The sequence below is a fragment of the Numenius arquata genome, chromosome 2 (assembly GCF_964106895.1).
Source record: "Numenius arquata chromosome 2, bNumArq3.hap1.1, whole genome shotgun sequence".
NCBI classification, from domain to species: domain Eukaryota; kingdom Metazoa; phylum Chordata; class Aves; order Charadriiformes; family Scolopacidae; genus Numenius; species Numenius arquata.
The window spans coordinates 79,473,912-79,486,457 of record NC_133577.1 but is presented as its reverse complement, the minus strand read 5'-3'; the positions used below and the strand labels follow the sequence as shown (position 1 = coordinate 79,486,457).

The following is a 12,546-nucleotide window of genomic DNA, read 5'->3' as shown; positions in this document are numbered from 1 at the left end:
ACCCGCAGTTAACATCGCTGCAGTGCTGCGCGGCGCCTGCGGAGAACCAAGTATGCACTGTTACCGGACCGACCTTCAACAAGAGCAGTGCTGAAAAAAACCCCACATTTAACTTGCGCACACGCGCACCATAACAGAAACGTAAAACAGTGTTTCAGCCATTTTTAGGAAAGCTTGGGTGGCTCTTAAAAGAGCCGTTGGGTTTGTCTGCAAGGCAGACGGGACTTTTTCAGAATCATTTATTTCTTCTTGGGCGCCGCCTTCTTCGCCTTCGCCGCTTTGGGCTTGGCCGCCTTGGGCTTGGCTGCTTTGGGCTTCACCGCCTTCGCTTTAGCCGGGCTCTTGGCAGCTGCCGCCTTCTTGGGCTTGGCAGCCTTGGTCACCTTCTTGGGGCTCTTGGCCGCTTTCTTGGCCGCGGCGGCCGCCGGCTTCTTAACTTTCTTAGGGCTCTTCTTCGCTGTCACTGCCTTCTTGGGTTTCTTGGCGGCGCTGGCGGGCTTCTTAGGCGCCGGCTTCTTAGGCTTGGCCGCCGTCGTCCGCTTCTTGGGAGCCTTCTCCTTCACTTCCCCGGGCTTCTTGCTGAGGCGGAAGGAGCCGGAGGCGCCGGTGCCCTTGGTCTGCACCAGGGTGCCCTTGCTGACCAGGCTCTTTAACCCCAGCTTGATACGGTTATTACTCTTTTCCACATCGTAGCCGCCGGCGGCCAGCGCCTTCTTGAGCGCGGCGAGGGAGAGCCCCTTGCGCTCCTTGGAGGCGGAGACGGCCTTGGTGATCAGCTCGGTGACGCTGGGGCCGGCGGGTTTGCGGGCTTTGGCGGCGCCCGCCGCTTTCTTCGGCTTCTTGGCGGCCGTAGCTTTGGCAGGGGCCGGAGCCGGAGCGGCGGCGACATCGGGCGCGGCGACGGGAGCGGTCTCGGACATGGCGCCTCCTACAGAGTCAGCGCGAACAATAGCGAGGCCGCCACCGCCGCCCCCTTTTATAGGGGCGCCGCGCGCGCTGATTGGCGCGTCCCGCCCCGCCCCGCCGCCGCGCCAGTTGTGTTTCTTACCGGTCCAAAAAGGGCTTTTTGCTCCCGAAATTTCCCGCCGGCGCACCCCGTTTCTTCCCGAGCCGGGAGGGGGACGCGTGTCCGACCAGCTAACGGAGTTTCCCGTCGGAAGGAGCAGAAATGAGGGAAAAGCGACTCCAGAAACTCCGTGGCACGGAGCTGCGGAGACCTCGTGACAGACAAACTTTCGTTTTTTCCTTTAAATTAAAATTATACCATCGGCTAAGTGGCCACAGCCGTCGTGAAATCTTGTGCTTTAGAAGGTCCTCTCCCGATTAGGGCAAGAAACAGAGTGTTTTGAGCCTCTGGTCTCAGCGCAAATTGATATTAAAGCCGAGGAAGTAACACAGCTCGCCCCGTGGTCCTGGACGCGGATGCAGAGCTGGCTCCCGCGGCCGAGCCGCTTCCCTCCGAAATCACATCATCCCTCTCAGTCTCCCTTCAGCGACCACCGTGTCTTACCTACGGCCTTTTAGGGAGACGTTTGGGCTTTAGCGGGGTCTGTGAAAGCCGGTGTTACTTTACATCTTGCTCGGGTGTTTCAGCGGGACAGAGCACCGACGTGCCCCTCTGAAGGCTTATGTTCCTGTCATTGCACTTCCCATGTAAACTCAACGAACTCGCTTTTGCCTGCTAAATTCAGATATATATTCAGATATATTAAATTCATATATATATACAGATATATATTGCAATATACCGGATTTTAGTCTTAAAACGTATAACAGTACTTGTTTTTGCATCGCGATTTGTTAAAATTGATTGGGAAACAGTCTGGGGTGTAATGGAATTTGAACTGGACAAGGCGTTAAAGCTGAAAATTCGGTCCTTTGAGGGTATATTCGGTAATCGGGACACTTTACTATGCAAAACCGATTTCTCTGTTCTAATGAATGTATGTTGATGCTGAAAGTGTTTTGCTTTAATAACACCTTCTGGTGATTCGCCGTTTTGCTCCTTTCAGAAGTAAGTTAATAACTCACACCTTTTCAAGGGGGTTCCTTCTCCGGGCCAGTGGCAGCTCCAGATTCCAAACAATAGATTAATTCTCACTTTCTTCCTTTGTCTTCAATGGCGTGTCGCTTTCTTTTTAATATGAAACAATTAACAGCCTGCCTGCAATAATATTGAGTTTCATACACTAGATACCAGGCTTTCAGCAGCTCCTAAAAACGGGTGAGCAGATCTTTTCAGGGCTAAAAGTATAACAAGGTGAATGGAATGACGGTACAATGCAGAGTTGCCTCTGCCTGGGACTGGGAAAATATACAAATACGCTGACTTTAATCTCCATGTGACATCCGAGAAATCTCATATTCTTTTCTGATTATGCGTGTTTAACTGAAAATGCTAAAGGGCTACAATCAATGAAAGGACTAGAGTTATTCTAGTAATTTAACATACCGTTTTAGGGTTTTTTTTCTCTGCTTGGAAGAGAAACGTGGGAAGAAATACAGCTTTGTGAGGTCTCCTGGTGAATTAATTTCAGCTTGTTAAAACGAAGGTAATTGGGTGTTTTGGATGATCTGGCTGCGATAACGAGCATGACAGAACTGCAGTGTAAGACTGCAGAAGCGTGCATTGTGTATTGATTAAACACGGAGAGTGGGAACTAAATTTAACGACCATTTTATCTGATGGTTATTTCCTGTAATAGGGAATGGAGATTTCAAGTCCTTCCCTAGGCAGTGGAGATAACATTTTTTAACTCTGTAGTCCATTGATTTCTGAATATAAGTGATTTTTTTTGTTTGTTTGTTTCAATATTTTCACATTTAATGTCAGCTTGCTGTCAATTTTCCGGACTCGTACAACAAGGAATATTGTCGTCCTTATCAGTCTTTGAAAGATTCCTCGTCCTCCCAAATTCTTTAAGGCAGAAACGGACTCTGAGATTGCTGGAAATAGAAACAGAGTATTCACTTTTTGCTTTCATTGTCGTGATTGCTTCTTGACTTATTTGGAAACGAGAAAAAGTTTAGAGATTTGATCCTGATCTCTCGAACCCATCATTGCTCCATGGAAGATATATTTGTGTACATCGGAGATTATTCCCATCCACTACGGATTTGTGACCAAGAAAAGACAGATTGGTGGTATCAAGCTGTGGGTTCTCATCGAACAAAAAAAAAAAAAAATATGATCCCCTCTACAATGTAGGTCAAAGCAAAGACAGGCATAAACCAGAAAACAGGAAGACCAGACCTGAGCGTCGAAGCAAGTGGCAGAACATTTGCCTCCCTCTGGCTCTTTTATTCAGTTATGTTCCGCTTTTGGATGTTCAAGCATAACATCATAGAACTATCAAAGTATTTGGATTGTAATCCAGTAAGTGGATTTTAATTTCTCAGCCACTGTAGAATAAAATTTATTTTATTTTTTTTTTAGCTGTAGAGTATACAGCTGCTGTAGAATATAACCCAAAAGAGAGAGCATGTACTCAACATAGAAACTTGGTGCAGTTACACAGGTACAGCAGGAAGGCTTCCCCAGGCTTTGATATTCCATCACCTCTTCAATCAGAAGTTGTGTGTGGGTATCACCACTCCATCCAGCTTTCCTTCATTTTAAGAATCAGCATCAATAAAAATACTGAAATATTTTACTAAAGTGTTGTTACTTTCCTTCTAGGAAGTAAACAGTTCTATGAATTACCTCAGGCCTATGGAGAGATTCTACACTGTATTTCTTTAAGAGGCTACTAGGAAAAAAAAAAAAAAGAACCACTGAAAGGAGAATGCGATGAGTTCTGTTCTGCATCAAAACCCCACACTTGCTTTGTGGATCGGTTTAACTTTATGCAGACTGCTTACTGAAACTGAACACCTACCCTGGTTACTATTTCAAGGAAGAGTGGGTTAGATAGTACCAAATTGTTGCCCTATGTTTTAATGCCCTCTTTCAAAGCTGACACCAAACACAGGTGTCATAATGTTCAGTAAATCACAAATCCCTGCTTCCTTCTGCTAAGAGAGTCGTAGGCTCCCATTGTTTTCCTCTGTACCTACTTACATTTATTTTCCTGATTTAATAGGAAATTAAAAATGTCCTATAATTTGTTGATGCAGTATTTTCATTATCACCACGCACAAATCAACAGCAGCCAATCCCTTCACCGGGAATCATGGCTTCTGCAATTGTAAGGCTCTTGGCTTTGTTGTGGAGCAATCTTATTTTATTATTCTCCAAATTTCTGGACATAGGCTGTAGTTCATAGTAAGCTATGCATTGTGAAATATTCAGTATTCCATATTTGAAAGACATCTCAAAATCGTTTGTTTTTTTTTTTTTATACAACAGAACAGGCCTCATTGTCAGTAAACAGAAACATTTTTTAAATCACAGAAACAGCATTCAAATACAGATGAAAACTACTCTTTCTTCACTTTCTCCACTAGCACTCTTGACAGGATGGAAATCCTGCTGCTCAGCACACAGAAGCTCCAATGGACCGGAACTTTCCATTTTAATTTTTCTCTCATGTTGAGGAAGAGCAGTTTCTGACATGGCATTATACCTAAAGGCTGCTGCTGGAACTGGCTCAGTGGCACAAGGATGAGGATGATAAGAAGGAACAACTTACACTTAGTCAACAGTATAGATCTAATAATAAGTATAGGCTAGAAAGAATAATTTTCCAGGTCACAGATTCCCAAAGCTGATTGAAGAATGAGGTGACCTACAGTGCTTTTCTAAAAGTCATATTAGAGCTCCTTTCAGATTTGCAGGGTGAGAATGTAAATGGGGCCTTCTTCCCCACAGGCAACTGACAGTTATTGCCCTTTGGAAACTCCACATATGGTACATATGGCAGATAAAGTTTTGGGACAGTAGTGAGGGAAGTTAAGGATGTTTGTGAAATGCCTAATGCACTTGGAAAAATTTTTTTCTTCTCCTTCATGTGGCAGAAGCAGTACTTGGGGTTCCCCAACTCCATTGACACCAGTTAGCCTAATTCCTATTGCCATGTAACAGCCCAAGCTCTGAGCACTGCTTTAGAAGAATTTCTAGGTATTTTTACACTGAAAAAAATGTGTCTCTGCCTGTTTCAAAGGCTATTAAATCAATGCTGTAGTTTTAACATAGAAAATAAAATAAATTAAAAAAAATTGTAGCGTAAGAACATAACAGGAGTGGTTTTTTTCTTTCACTTTCTATTATGTTAACATAAAATGTAGATTGCTGCTTCTGCGAAAAGCGAGGCTTACATCCCTCCTTTAATTCTTGAAGAGTCTTTTGTCCCTGACTACCGCGGGGATGAATCTTTTAACTGGGCGTTTACATAACACAAGAGAACAATTTACCTACAACCTAATGGGTGCAAGCTGAGAGTGGAACAAGGCAAAACTGGCAAGAGCGCTTCCGCCCAGTTTTTGGCACTTTGAATTTGTGAGTAAATCCCCAAAATTCAGGAAATAGTGTGTCCCAGCAGCTCAAACCCTGCTGTTTTTTTTTTTAATTTTTTTTTATTTTGTGAAGATTTTAACCCTTGCACGTGAAGGATTATAAAGATATTATCAGGTGAATTCTTCAGCACGTCCTGAAGTAAAGAGAGTGAGATAATCAGACAAGTTGTAACTGAATGGGAATGTAATTCAGAAAAGTGTAAAATACGACATGGGTGAAATATTGCTTTCTTAGGTGCCACATATTTGAAAACATTTAAGGGCATATGCAGCACCAAAGGCCAGAGCAGCCCTTTCAAAATGATTTCTACTGCTTGCTGCAGTTAGGAGTCATTTTGAAATTCAGTTTACAGCTGACATGCTCACATTTCACATATTTAATGCTGGTTCTCACTGATGAAATATAAATAAGTCAACTTTGTATTTGTAACAATTCAGCATTTAAGCCACATATAAAAATATTTTGGAGCTGATTTTCTAAACCCCACCACCAACAAATCATACACCCCCCCAAAAAAACCACCCCAAAAAACAAGACCCGCAAACTGTGGTCTCTAGGCTGATGATTTATTAAGGTAAATAGCTAAGAAGAAAATTGTAAAAAAATTTAAATAGACACAACCAAAAAGAACAGGGAACAGAATTAAAAAAACCTAAGATGTGCTTTCAGAATTTTCACATGTACTTAGTATCATATTTAGTATAGTTTGCCTGTTGCTTTATAAGTTATTAGCAATTGTTCATTATCTTCTAGTCAATATATATTTATTTTACATATGGAGTGGTATTGAAATGAATTCAGGAGCATATATATAGGCCTCAAACCCATGTCCAAAAAAAAAGCAAACAGGAGAAAGGAAAATAAACTCTACGTACTCTTTCTGATGATCCCATTTACTGTAAACTCTACTGTATACAGTATCTAGAATCAAAAGAACTAGAGATTAAGAGTTCAAGGATTTAGTGCTATGCAGAAAGGGAAACATAACAAACCCAAACCATAAGATCTATGCTGATTCTTGAAAATAATTAGTACTTGCAAACAATATAGTAATTTATACACAAATGTTGATGAGACAGATAAGTCACCCTGCGTGTATAGAAATACAATAATATTCAAAATATTAATGTTAACACTAAGAAAAAGAGCAACACCAATTGAAAGTCGAATAGATGCTTGTAACACTTATACCACGTGGTCGAAAAAGTAATGAGAAAATATTTAAAGAAAATGGAATTATGTCCAGCAAATGCAGAAGAGTAAAAGACCGGTGAAGTCAAGAAAAGTAGCTCCCAGCCGTTTTCGGCACGGCTGTCCCTGGCGAGTGCTGCGACAAACGGCTTGAGAGGTCCGCGGGGGCCACACGACCGCCGACTCCCGGACCATGGGAGCGCTGGGCCGCGACCCACAGAGCCTTTGAGCCAGGGTCCCAGCGCCCCCAAGATCGAAGCGGCGTCAGGGACGCGCTCACCCCACCGCAAAAGGAGGGACTGGGCGCAGCCGCCACGCCGGGAAGGGAAGAAGCCGGGAAATGGCGCTTCGGGGCACAGGGACTGGGGGACGGCGAGCGAGGCGAAGGCCTAGACGGAGGCGGGGACTGCGCAGCGAAGCCGGCCGGCGCCCCGGGGAGGAGCCCGAAAGCGGCGAAGGGCGAAGGCGCCGCCGCGCCCGCGCAAGGAGGCGGAGCGCAAGCCCCGCCCCCTTCGGCCGTGCCCGCCCCTGCTCCCAATCAGGTCGGATCCCAACGCATAAAAGCCAACGCGCGGCCAAGTGGGGCTCACTGCTCGGCACAGGTGTAGAGAGCAAGATGTCTGGCAGAGGCAAGGGCGGGAAGGGGCTCGGCAAGGGGGGCGCTAAGCGCCACCGCAAGGTGCTGCGCGACAACATCCAGGGCATCACCAAGCCGGCCATCCGCCGCCTGGCTCGGCGCGGCGGCGTCAAGCGCATCTCGGGGCTGATCTACGAGGAGACGCGCGGCGTCCTGAAGGTCTTTCTGGAGAACGTGATCCGCGACGCCGTCACCTACACCGAGCACGCCAAGAGGAAGACGGTGACGGCCATGGACGTGGTCTACGCCCTGAAACGCCAGGGACGCACCCTCTACGGCTTCGGCGGCTAAAGCCTTTCGCCCCCCGGACCATCTCGAGAACCCAAAGGCTCTTTTAAGAGCCACCCACTTTTTCCTTGTAAGGAGCTGTGTCGCATTAGTCGATTCTCCTTTGTTAATTCTCGTAATTGATGGAGTTCTCTTGTAGTCGCGGCATCCCTATTTCTCTTAGCACCCCTACTCCCTGGAGCCGAGCTATAGCCGGGCCGGTAAGCATTACAGTTCGGGCTTTGGGTTTCTAGTGCCCTGCTGCTGGCTCTTCGTTACTGTTTTCAGTTCTGCCTCTTTTCTGCTTGGCACCCGCTTTGAGAGCGGCTTACTGGGGTGCTCTGTCAACTCGTAACTCTCCCCGGGGCGTTTATCGATGCCACAAAGTCCTGGGAACTACCGAGGCCAGAAGGTGCCAGCCTGGTGCCCCCCCTTAAGGGGCTTTTCTCGGAAAATACGCGGGCCAAGGGAAGAGATCCCCTTCTGCAACAATAAAATTAAAAAAAAAGGCAAAACCTAGACCTGCCTCACCAAGTTCTCTATTACAGAGCGGGGGATCCTTCGTTTGCTCATGCCCGTAGGGAGAAAGTGCTGGGACTACACTGAGGCTCGCCCCAGCCGGTGGGGTGCTGGGGACTGGCAGTCGCTGTCCCCGGGCTCTGTCCCCGGGCGCGAGCGAGCGGGTTAAGCGCCCTCGCTCTTTCGAAAAGCCCGCGCGGGTGGCGATTGGCGCCGGGCGATTCCGCGCTCGGCAAAGCTCGCGCTCCGCTCCCGGGGCGCTCCCCCCAGCACAGCCTCCGTCCCGGGCACCGCCCGACAGCTAGAGTCGGAAGCCAGCTCCTCCCGCCCGATGGCCGGGGCGGACGTGCGGGGCCCACGAGGAAACGCGCACCTTGCCCAGCCGCGCTACAGCGACTAAGACTCCTCTCGGCTAACGAGCCAACCCTCCCCCGCCTCCCTCGAGAAACGCACACACACTCCCTCACATCCCCTGCCACCCACGCCCAGCGGCAACTCCAGCTCTTTTTCTCGAGACTGTGGGTGGCTCTGAAAAGAGCCTTTGGGTTTCGTTTCCGTGCTCGGGACGCTTCTCCCGGCCCGCTTTACTTGCTCTTGGCCTTGTGACTCTCGGTCTTCTTGGGCAGCAGCACGGCCTGGATGTTGGGCAGCACCCCGCCCTGCGCGATCGTCACCTTGCCCAGCAGCTTGTTGAGCTCCTCGTCGTTGCGGATGGCCAGCTGCAGGTGGCGGGGGATGATGCGCGTCTTCTTGTTGTCGCGGGCCGCGTTGCCCGCCAGCTCCAGGATCTCGGCCGTCAGGTACTCCAGCACAGCCGCCAGGTACACCGGGGCGCCGGCGCCCACCCGCTCCGCGTAGTTGCCCTTGCGCAGCAGCCGGTGCACGCGGCCCACGGGGAACTGCAGCCCGGCCCGCGACGAGCGCGACTTGGCCTTGGCCCGCGCCTTCCCGCCCTGCTTCCCGCGGCCGGACATCCTCAATCGATCGATCAAGCGCTGCTCGGCTCCCGCAGACACAGCAAGCGGCACCTCAGCTTTCCCGGCGCCCTCAGGCCCGCCCTTATATCCCTTCCCTCGCGCGGCCCCCGCCTCCTGATAGGCCGAGGCGCCCATCGCTGAACGCGCACCCAATGGCGGAGCGAATCTCGTCCTGACCAATAGCGAGGGGCTCAGCGCTGAAAGGCCTCCGCCCGCGCTCTCGAGACGGCCAATGACGAGGCGGGGGGGGCGGGATTCGTGAGGAGGTAGAGAGGAAAAGAGACAGTGTGGCTGTGTCAGTGAGCGGGAGCAAAGGGGGGGGATGGGAAATGCCGCACACCTCCCCACGCTGTTTCAAGCGGGGTCTTTCCATCACCTTCGTCCTTTTCCAGCACTAGGCTACCGCCAGCCTTTCCGACCTTGCAGGACTGCACATACGTGCTTGCATCGGCAAACCCCCGCAGTTTGCTCTTCTGTTACTCTCCTCTGCCCCCAAAGCACAGCAGAACTATACAGTTAAACACGGCCTCTGCGCTCACGCTCTGATTACGTATTAAAACTTCAGTTACAGTCTTTGATTCCTATACTCATCCCCTGGTCCTTATATCCTACTTGCAGCTGATGTTTTCATGTAGCATTAATAGGGACTAAAAAGCGGGGATCTTTTTCTTTCTTCAATTAAACTTATGTTTTGCAATATCCTAATTTTCATTATTTTTCCAATCTGTTACATTTTATTTTTCAAAAGCCATCTTTTCCTCTCTTGCCTTATTTTGTATGTTTCAGAAATATTTCAATGTATTTAAATAAAAATTCCTGTATCTTCCAGAGTAATTTTATCCTTGTTAACTGCAAGGAAATATCCATTAAAAAAAAAAAGAAAATTTCACAGTGAAAAATAAACCCTTTCAAAAAATGAAGCCATAACTATTAACTAAATGTTTAAAACTAATTTAAAATCAATAATATATGCGGGGTTTACGGAAATGGGAAAAATATACAATTAGAAACAGAATTGCTTCTTTAGGGATACAGAGTATAAAGGAACAAAGACGAAAAAGGGTAGGCGGTACCTGCCAGTGGCGGGATTTTTCGAATTTGAATCCACCAATGAGACTCAGCCTGTGACCCTCCGCCTATCAGAGCAGGGACTGCTGCTATATATACTCCTCGAATACGACCCGAGTGTCAGTGTGTCTGGTTGTCGCGACTGTTGTTGCTGGTTGCTGGAAAGCGATGGCGCGCACGAAGCAGACGGCGCGTAAGTCGACGGGCGGGAAGGCGCCCCGCAAGCAGCTGGCCACCAAGGCGGCCCGCAAGAGCGCGCCGGCCACGGGCGGCGTGAAGAAGCCGCACCGCTACCGGCCCGGCACGGTGGCGCTGCGCGAGATCCGGCGCTACCAGAAGTCGACGGAGCTGCTGATCCGCAAACTGCCCTTCCAGCGCCTGGTGCGCGAGATCGCGCAGGACTTCAAGACCGACCTGCGCTTCCAGAGCTCGGCCGTCATGGCGCTGCAGGAGGCCAGCGAGGCCTACCTGGTGGGGCTCTTCGAGGACACCAACCTCTGCGCCATCCACGCCAAGCGCGTCACCATCATGCCCAAGGACATCCAGCTGGCCCGCCGCATCCGCGGGGAGCGCGCATAAACCCGGTTAGAACATTACCGCGTATTTTCAGAACATTTTAACCAACACAAAGGCTCTTTTAAGAGCCACTACATACACCATGAAAAGAGCCGTAACACTGATACTATTTTTTTTAAAAGAATATTACTTTAGAAAATATTCCTAAGCTCTATTTAAGCCTTCAGGTTGATAGATAATGCAATAACTGTAACTGAGGTGTTATGTATAATCAGGCTAATCAGCAATGCGGATCCTAATGAGTTTGTGATGAATAGAGGGAAACTGAGGGAGTTTCAGTATGAATTACATCAGAATCTGAGCTGACCTCGCCCTGAATGCCAAAGGGCCCCTTATTTTGGTATGTAAGTGAGGGTCTTTGAAAATTTTCCTGCCTGAAATTTGTATCCCTGTTTCTCGATACAAGTATATTTTATTAATCTAAGCAGTACTACATGAGTACAAGTGATCTACTCGTCACTATTGCTTGGAAGCTGCCTCTTCTCTGTGCTCTGTGCCGGCCCGTTGCAATTACTGAGTGCAGAAGCCGGGTTTAACTACTATTCCCCGCTGCGCCAAGGGTCGGGGACGGACACGGAAGGGAGGGAGCGGTGGGGGTTTGTCGATGCAAGGAAACGTACAGTTTTGGAAGGTCGGAAAGCTTAGGTTGATCCAGTGCTGGAAAAGAACGAAACCTTCCCGTGAGTGAAAGACCCCACTTGAAACAGCGGGGGGGGGTGTGCGGCATTTCCCATCTCCCGGTATCCCATCCCCCCTTTGCTCCCGCTCACTGACACAGCCACACTGTCTCTTTTCCTCTCTACCTCCTCAGCTCCGCCCTTACATCCCCGTCTGCTTTCAAACGATAAAAAAAAAAAAAAAAAAAAAAAAAAGAACGGAAAATACAAGGCAAATGGGGGCCGCTCCGGGCAGCGGCGGCGGGATGGGTCGTTCCCGTCCGAGCGGAGCCGCCTGACGAATCCCGCCCCCCCCGCCTCGTCATTGGCCGTCTCGAGAGCGCGGGCGGAGGTCTTTCAGCGCTGAGCCCCTCGCTATTGGTCAGAACGAGATTCGCTCCGCCATTGGGTGCGCGTTCAGCGATGGGCGCCTCGGCCTATCAGGAGGCGGGGGCCGCGCGAGGGAAGGGATATAAGGGCGGGCCTGAGGGCGCCGGGAAAGCTGAGGTGCCGCTTGCTGTGTCTGCGGGAGCCGAGCAGCGCTTGATCGATCGATTGGAGGATGTCTGGCCGCGGGAAGCAGGGCGGGAAGGCGCGGGCTAAGGCCAAGTCGCGCTCGTCGCGGGCCGGGCTGCAGTTCCCCGTGGGCCGCGTGCACCGGCTGCTGCGCAAGGGCAACTACGCGGAGCGGGTGGGCGCCGGAGCCCCGGTGTACCTGGCGGCCGTGCTGGAGTACCTGACGGCCGAGATCCTGGAGCTGGCGGGCAACGCGGCCCGCGACAACAAGAAGACGCGCATCATCCCCCGCCACCTGCAGCTGGCCATCCGCAACGACGAGGAGCTCAACAAGCTGCTGGGCAAGGTGACGATCGCGCAGGGCGGGGTGCTGCCCAACATCCAGGCCGTGCTGCTGCCCAAGAAGACCGAGAGTCACAAGGCCAAGAGCAAGTAAAGCGGGCCGGGAGAAGCGTCCCGAGCACGGAAACGAAACCCAAAGGCTCTTTTCAGAGCCACCCACAGTCTCGAGAAAAAGAGCTGGAGTTGCCGCTGGGCGTGGGTGGCAGGGGATGTGAGGGAGTGTGTGTGCGTTTCTCGAGGGAGGCGGGGGAGGGTTGGCTCGTTAGCCGAGAGGAGTCTTAGTCGCTGTAGCGCGGCTGGGCAAGGTGCGCGTTTCCTCGTGGGCCCCGCACGTCCGCCCCG

General features: G+C 50.0%; 5 protein-coding genes across 5 annotated transcripts; 3 read left to right on the top strand and 2 right to left on the bottom strand.

The window, feature by feature from the left end:
• Positions 1-239: 239 nt before the first annotated feature.
• On the bottom strand, positions 240-920 carry LOC141462600 (histone H1.11R-like). Its single transcript, XM_074144562.1, has one exon. The coding sequence runs from the start codon at positions 918-920 to the stop codon at positions 240-242; it is 681 nt and encodes a 226-aa protein (XP_074000663.1).
• Positions 921-7,262: 6,342 nt separating this feature from the next.
• Positions 7,263-7,574, top strand: LOC141479676 (histone H4). Its single transcript, XM_074168956.1, has one exon. The coding sequence runs from the start codon at positions 7,263-7,265 to the stop codon at positions 7,572-7,574; it is 312 nt and encodes a 103-aa protein (XP_074025057.1).
• A 1,079-nt stretch (positions 7,575-8,653) lies between these two features.
• On the bottom strand, positions 8,654-9,043 carry LOC141477072 (histone H2A type 2-C). Its single transcript, XM_074166127.1, has one exon. The coding sequence runs from the start codon at positions 9,041-9,043 to the stop codon at positions 8,654-8,656; it is 390 nt and encodes a 129-aa protein (XP_074022228.1).
• A 1,239-nt stretch (positions 9,044-10,282) lies between these two features.
• LOC141479303 (histone H3) lies at positions 10,283-10,693 on the top strand. The gene has a single exon (XM_074168405.1). It carries the CDS (start codon positions 10,283-10,285, stop codon positions 10,691-10,693), a length of 411 nt encoding a protein of 136 aa, XP_074024506.1.
• Positions 10,694-11,908: 1,215 nt separating this feature from the next.
• On the top strand, positions 11,909-12,298 carry LOC141477080 (histone H2A type 2-C). Its single transcript, XM_074166138.1, has one exon. The coding sequence runs from the start codon at positions 11,909-11,911 to the stop codon at positions 12,296-12,298; it is 390 nt and encodes a 129-aa protein (XP_074022239.1).
• Positions 12,299-12,546: the final 248 nt, after the last annotated feature.

Excerpts from the sequence above, each read along its gene's own strand:
- LOC141462600 (XM_074144562.1), bottom strand. The coding sequence starts at position 920 with ATGTCCGAGACCGCTCCCGTCGCCGCGCCCGATGTCGCCGCCGCTCCG.
- LOC141479676 (XM_074168956.1), top strand. The coding sequence starts at position 7,263 with ATGTCTGGCAGAGGCAAGGGCGGGAAGGGGCTCGGCAAGGGGGGCGCT.
- LOC141477072 (XM_074166127.1), bottom strand. The coding sequence starts at position 9,043 with ATGTCCGGCCGCGGGAAGCAGGGCGGGAAGGCGCGGGCCAAGGCCAAG.
- LOC141479303 (XM_074168405.1), top strand. The coding sequence starts at position 10,283 with ATGGCGCGCACGAAGCAGACGGCGCGTAAGTCGACGGGCGGGAAGGCG.
- LOC141477080 (XM_074166138.1), top strand. The coding sequence starts at position 11,909 with ATGTCTGGCCGCGGGAAGCAGGGCGGGAAGGCGCGGGCTAAGGCCAAG.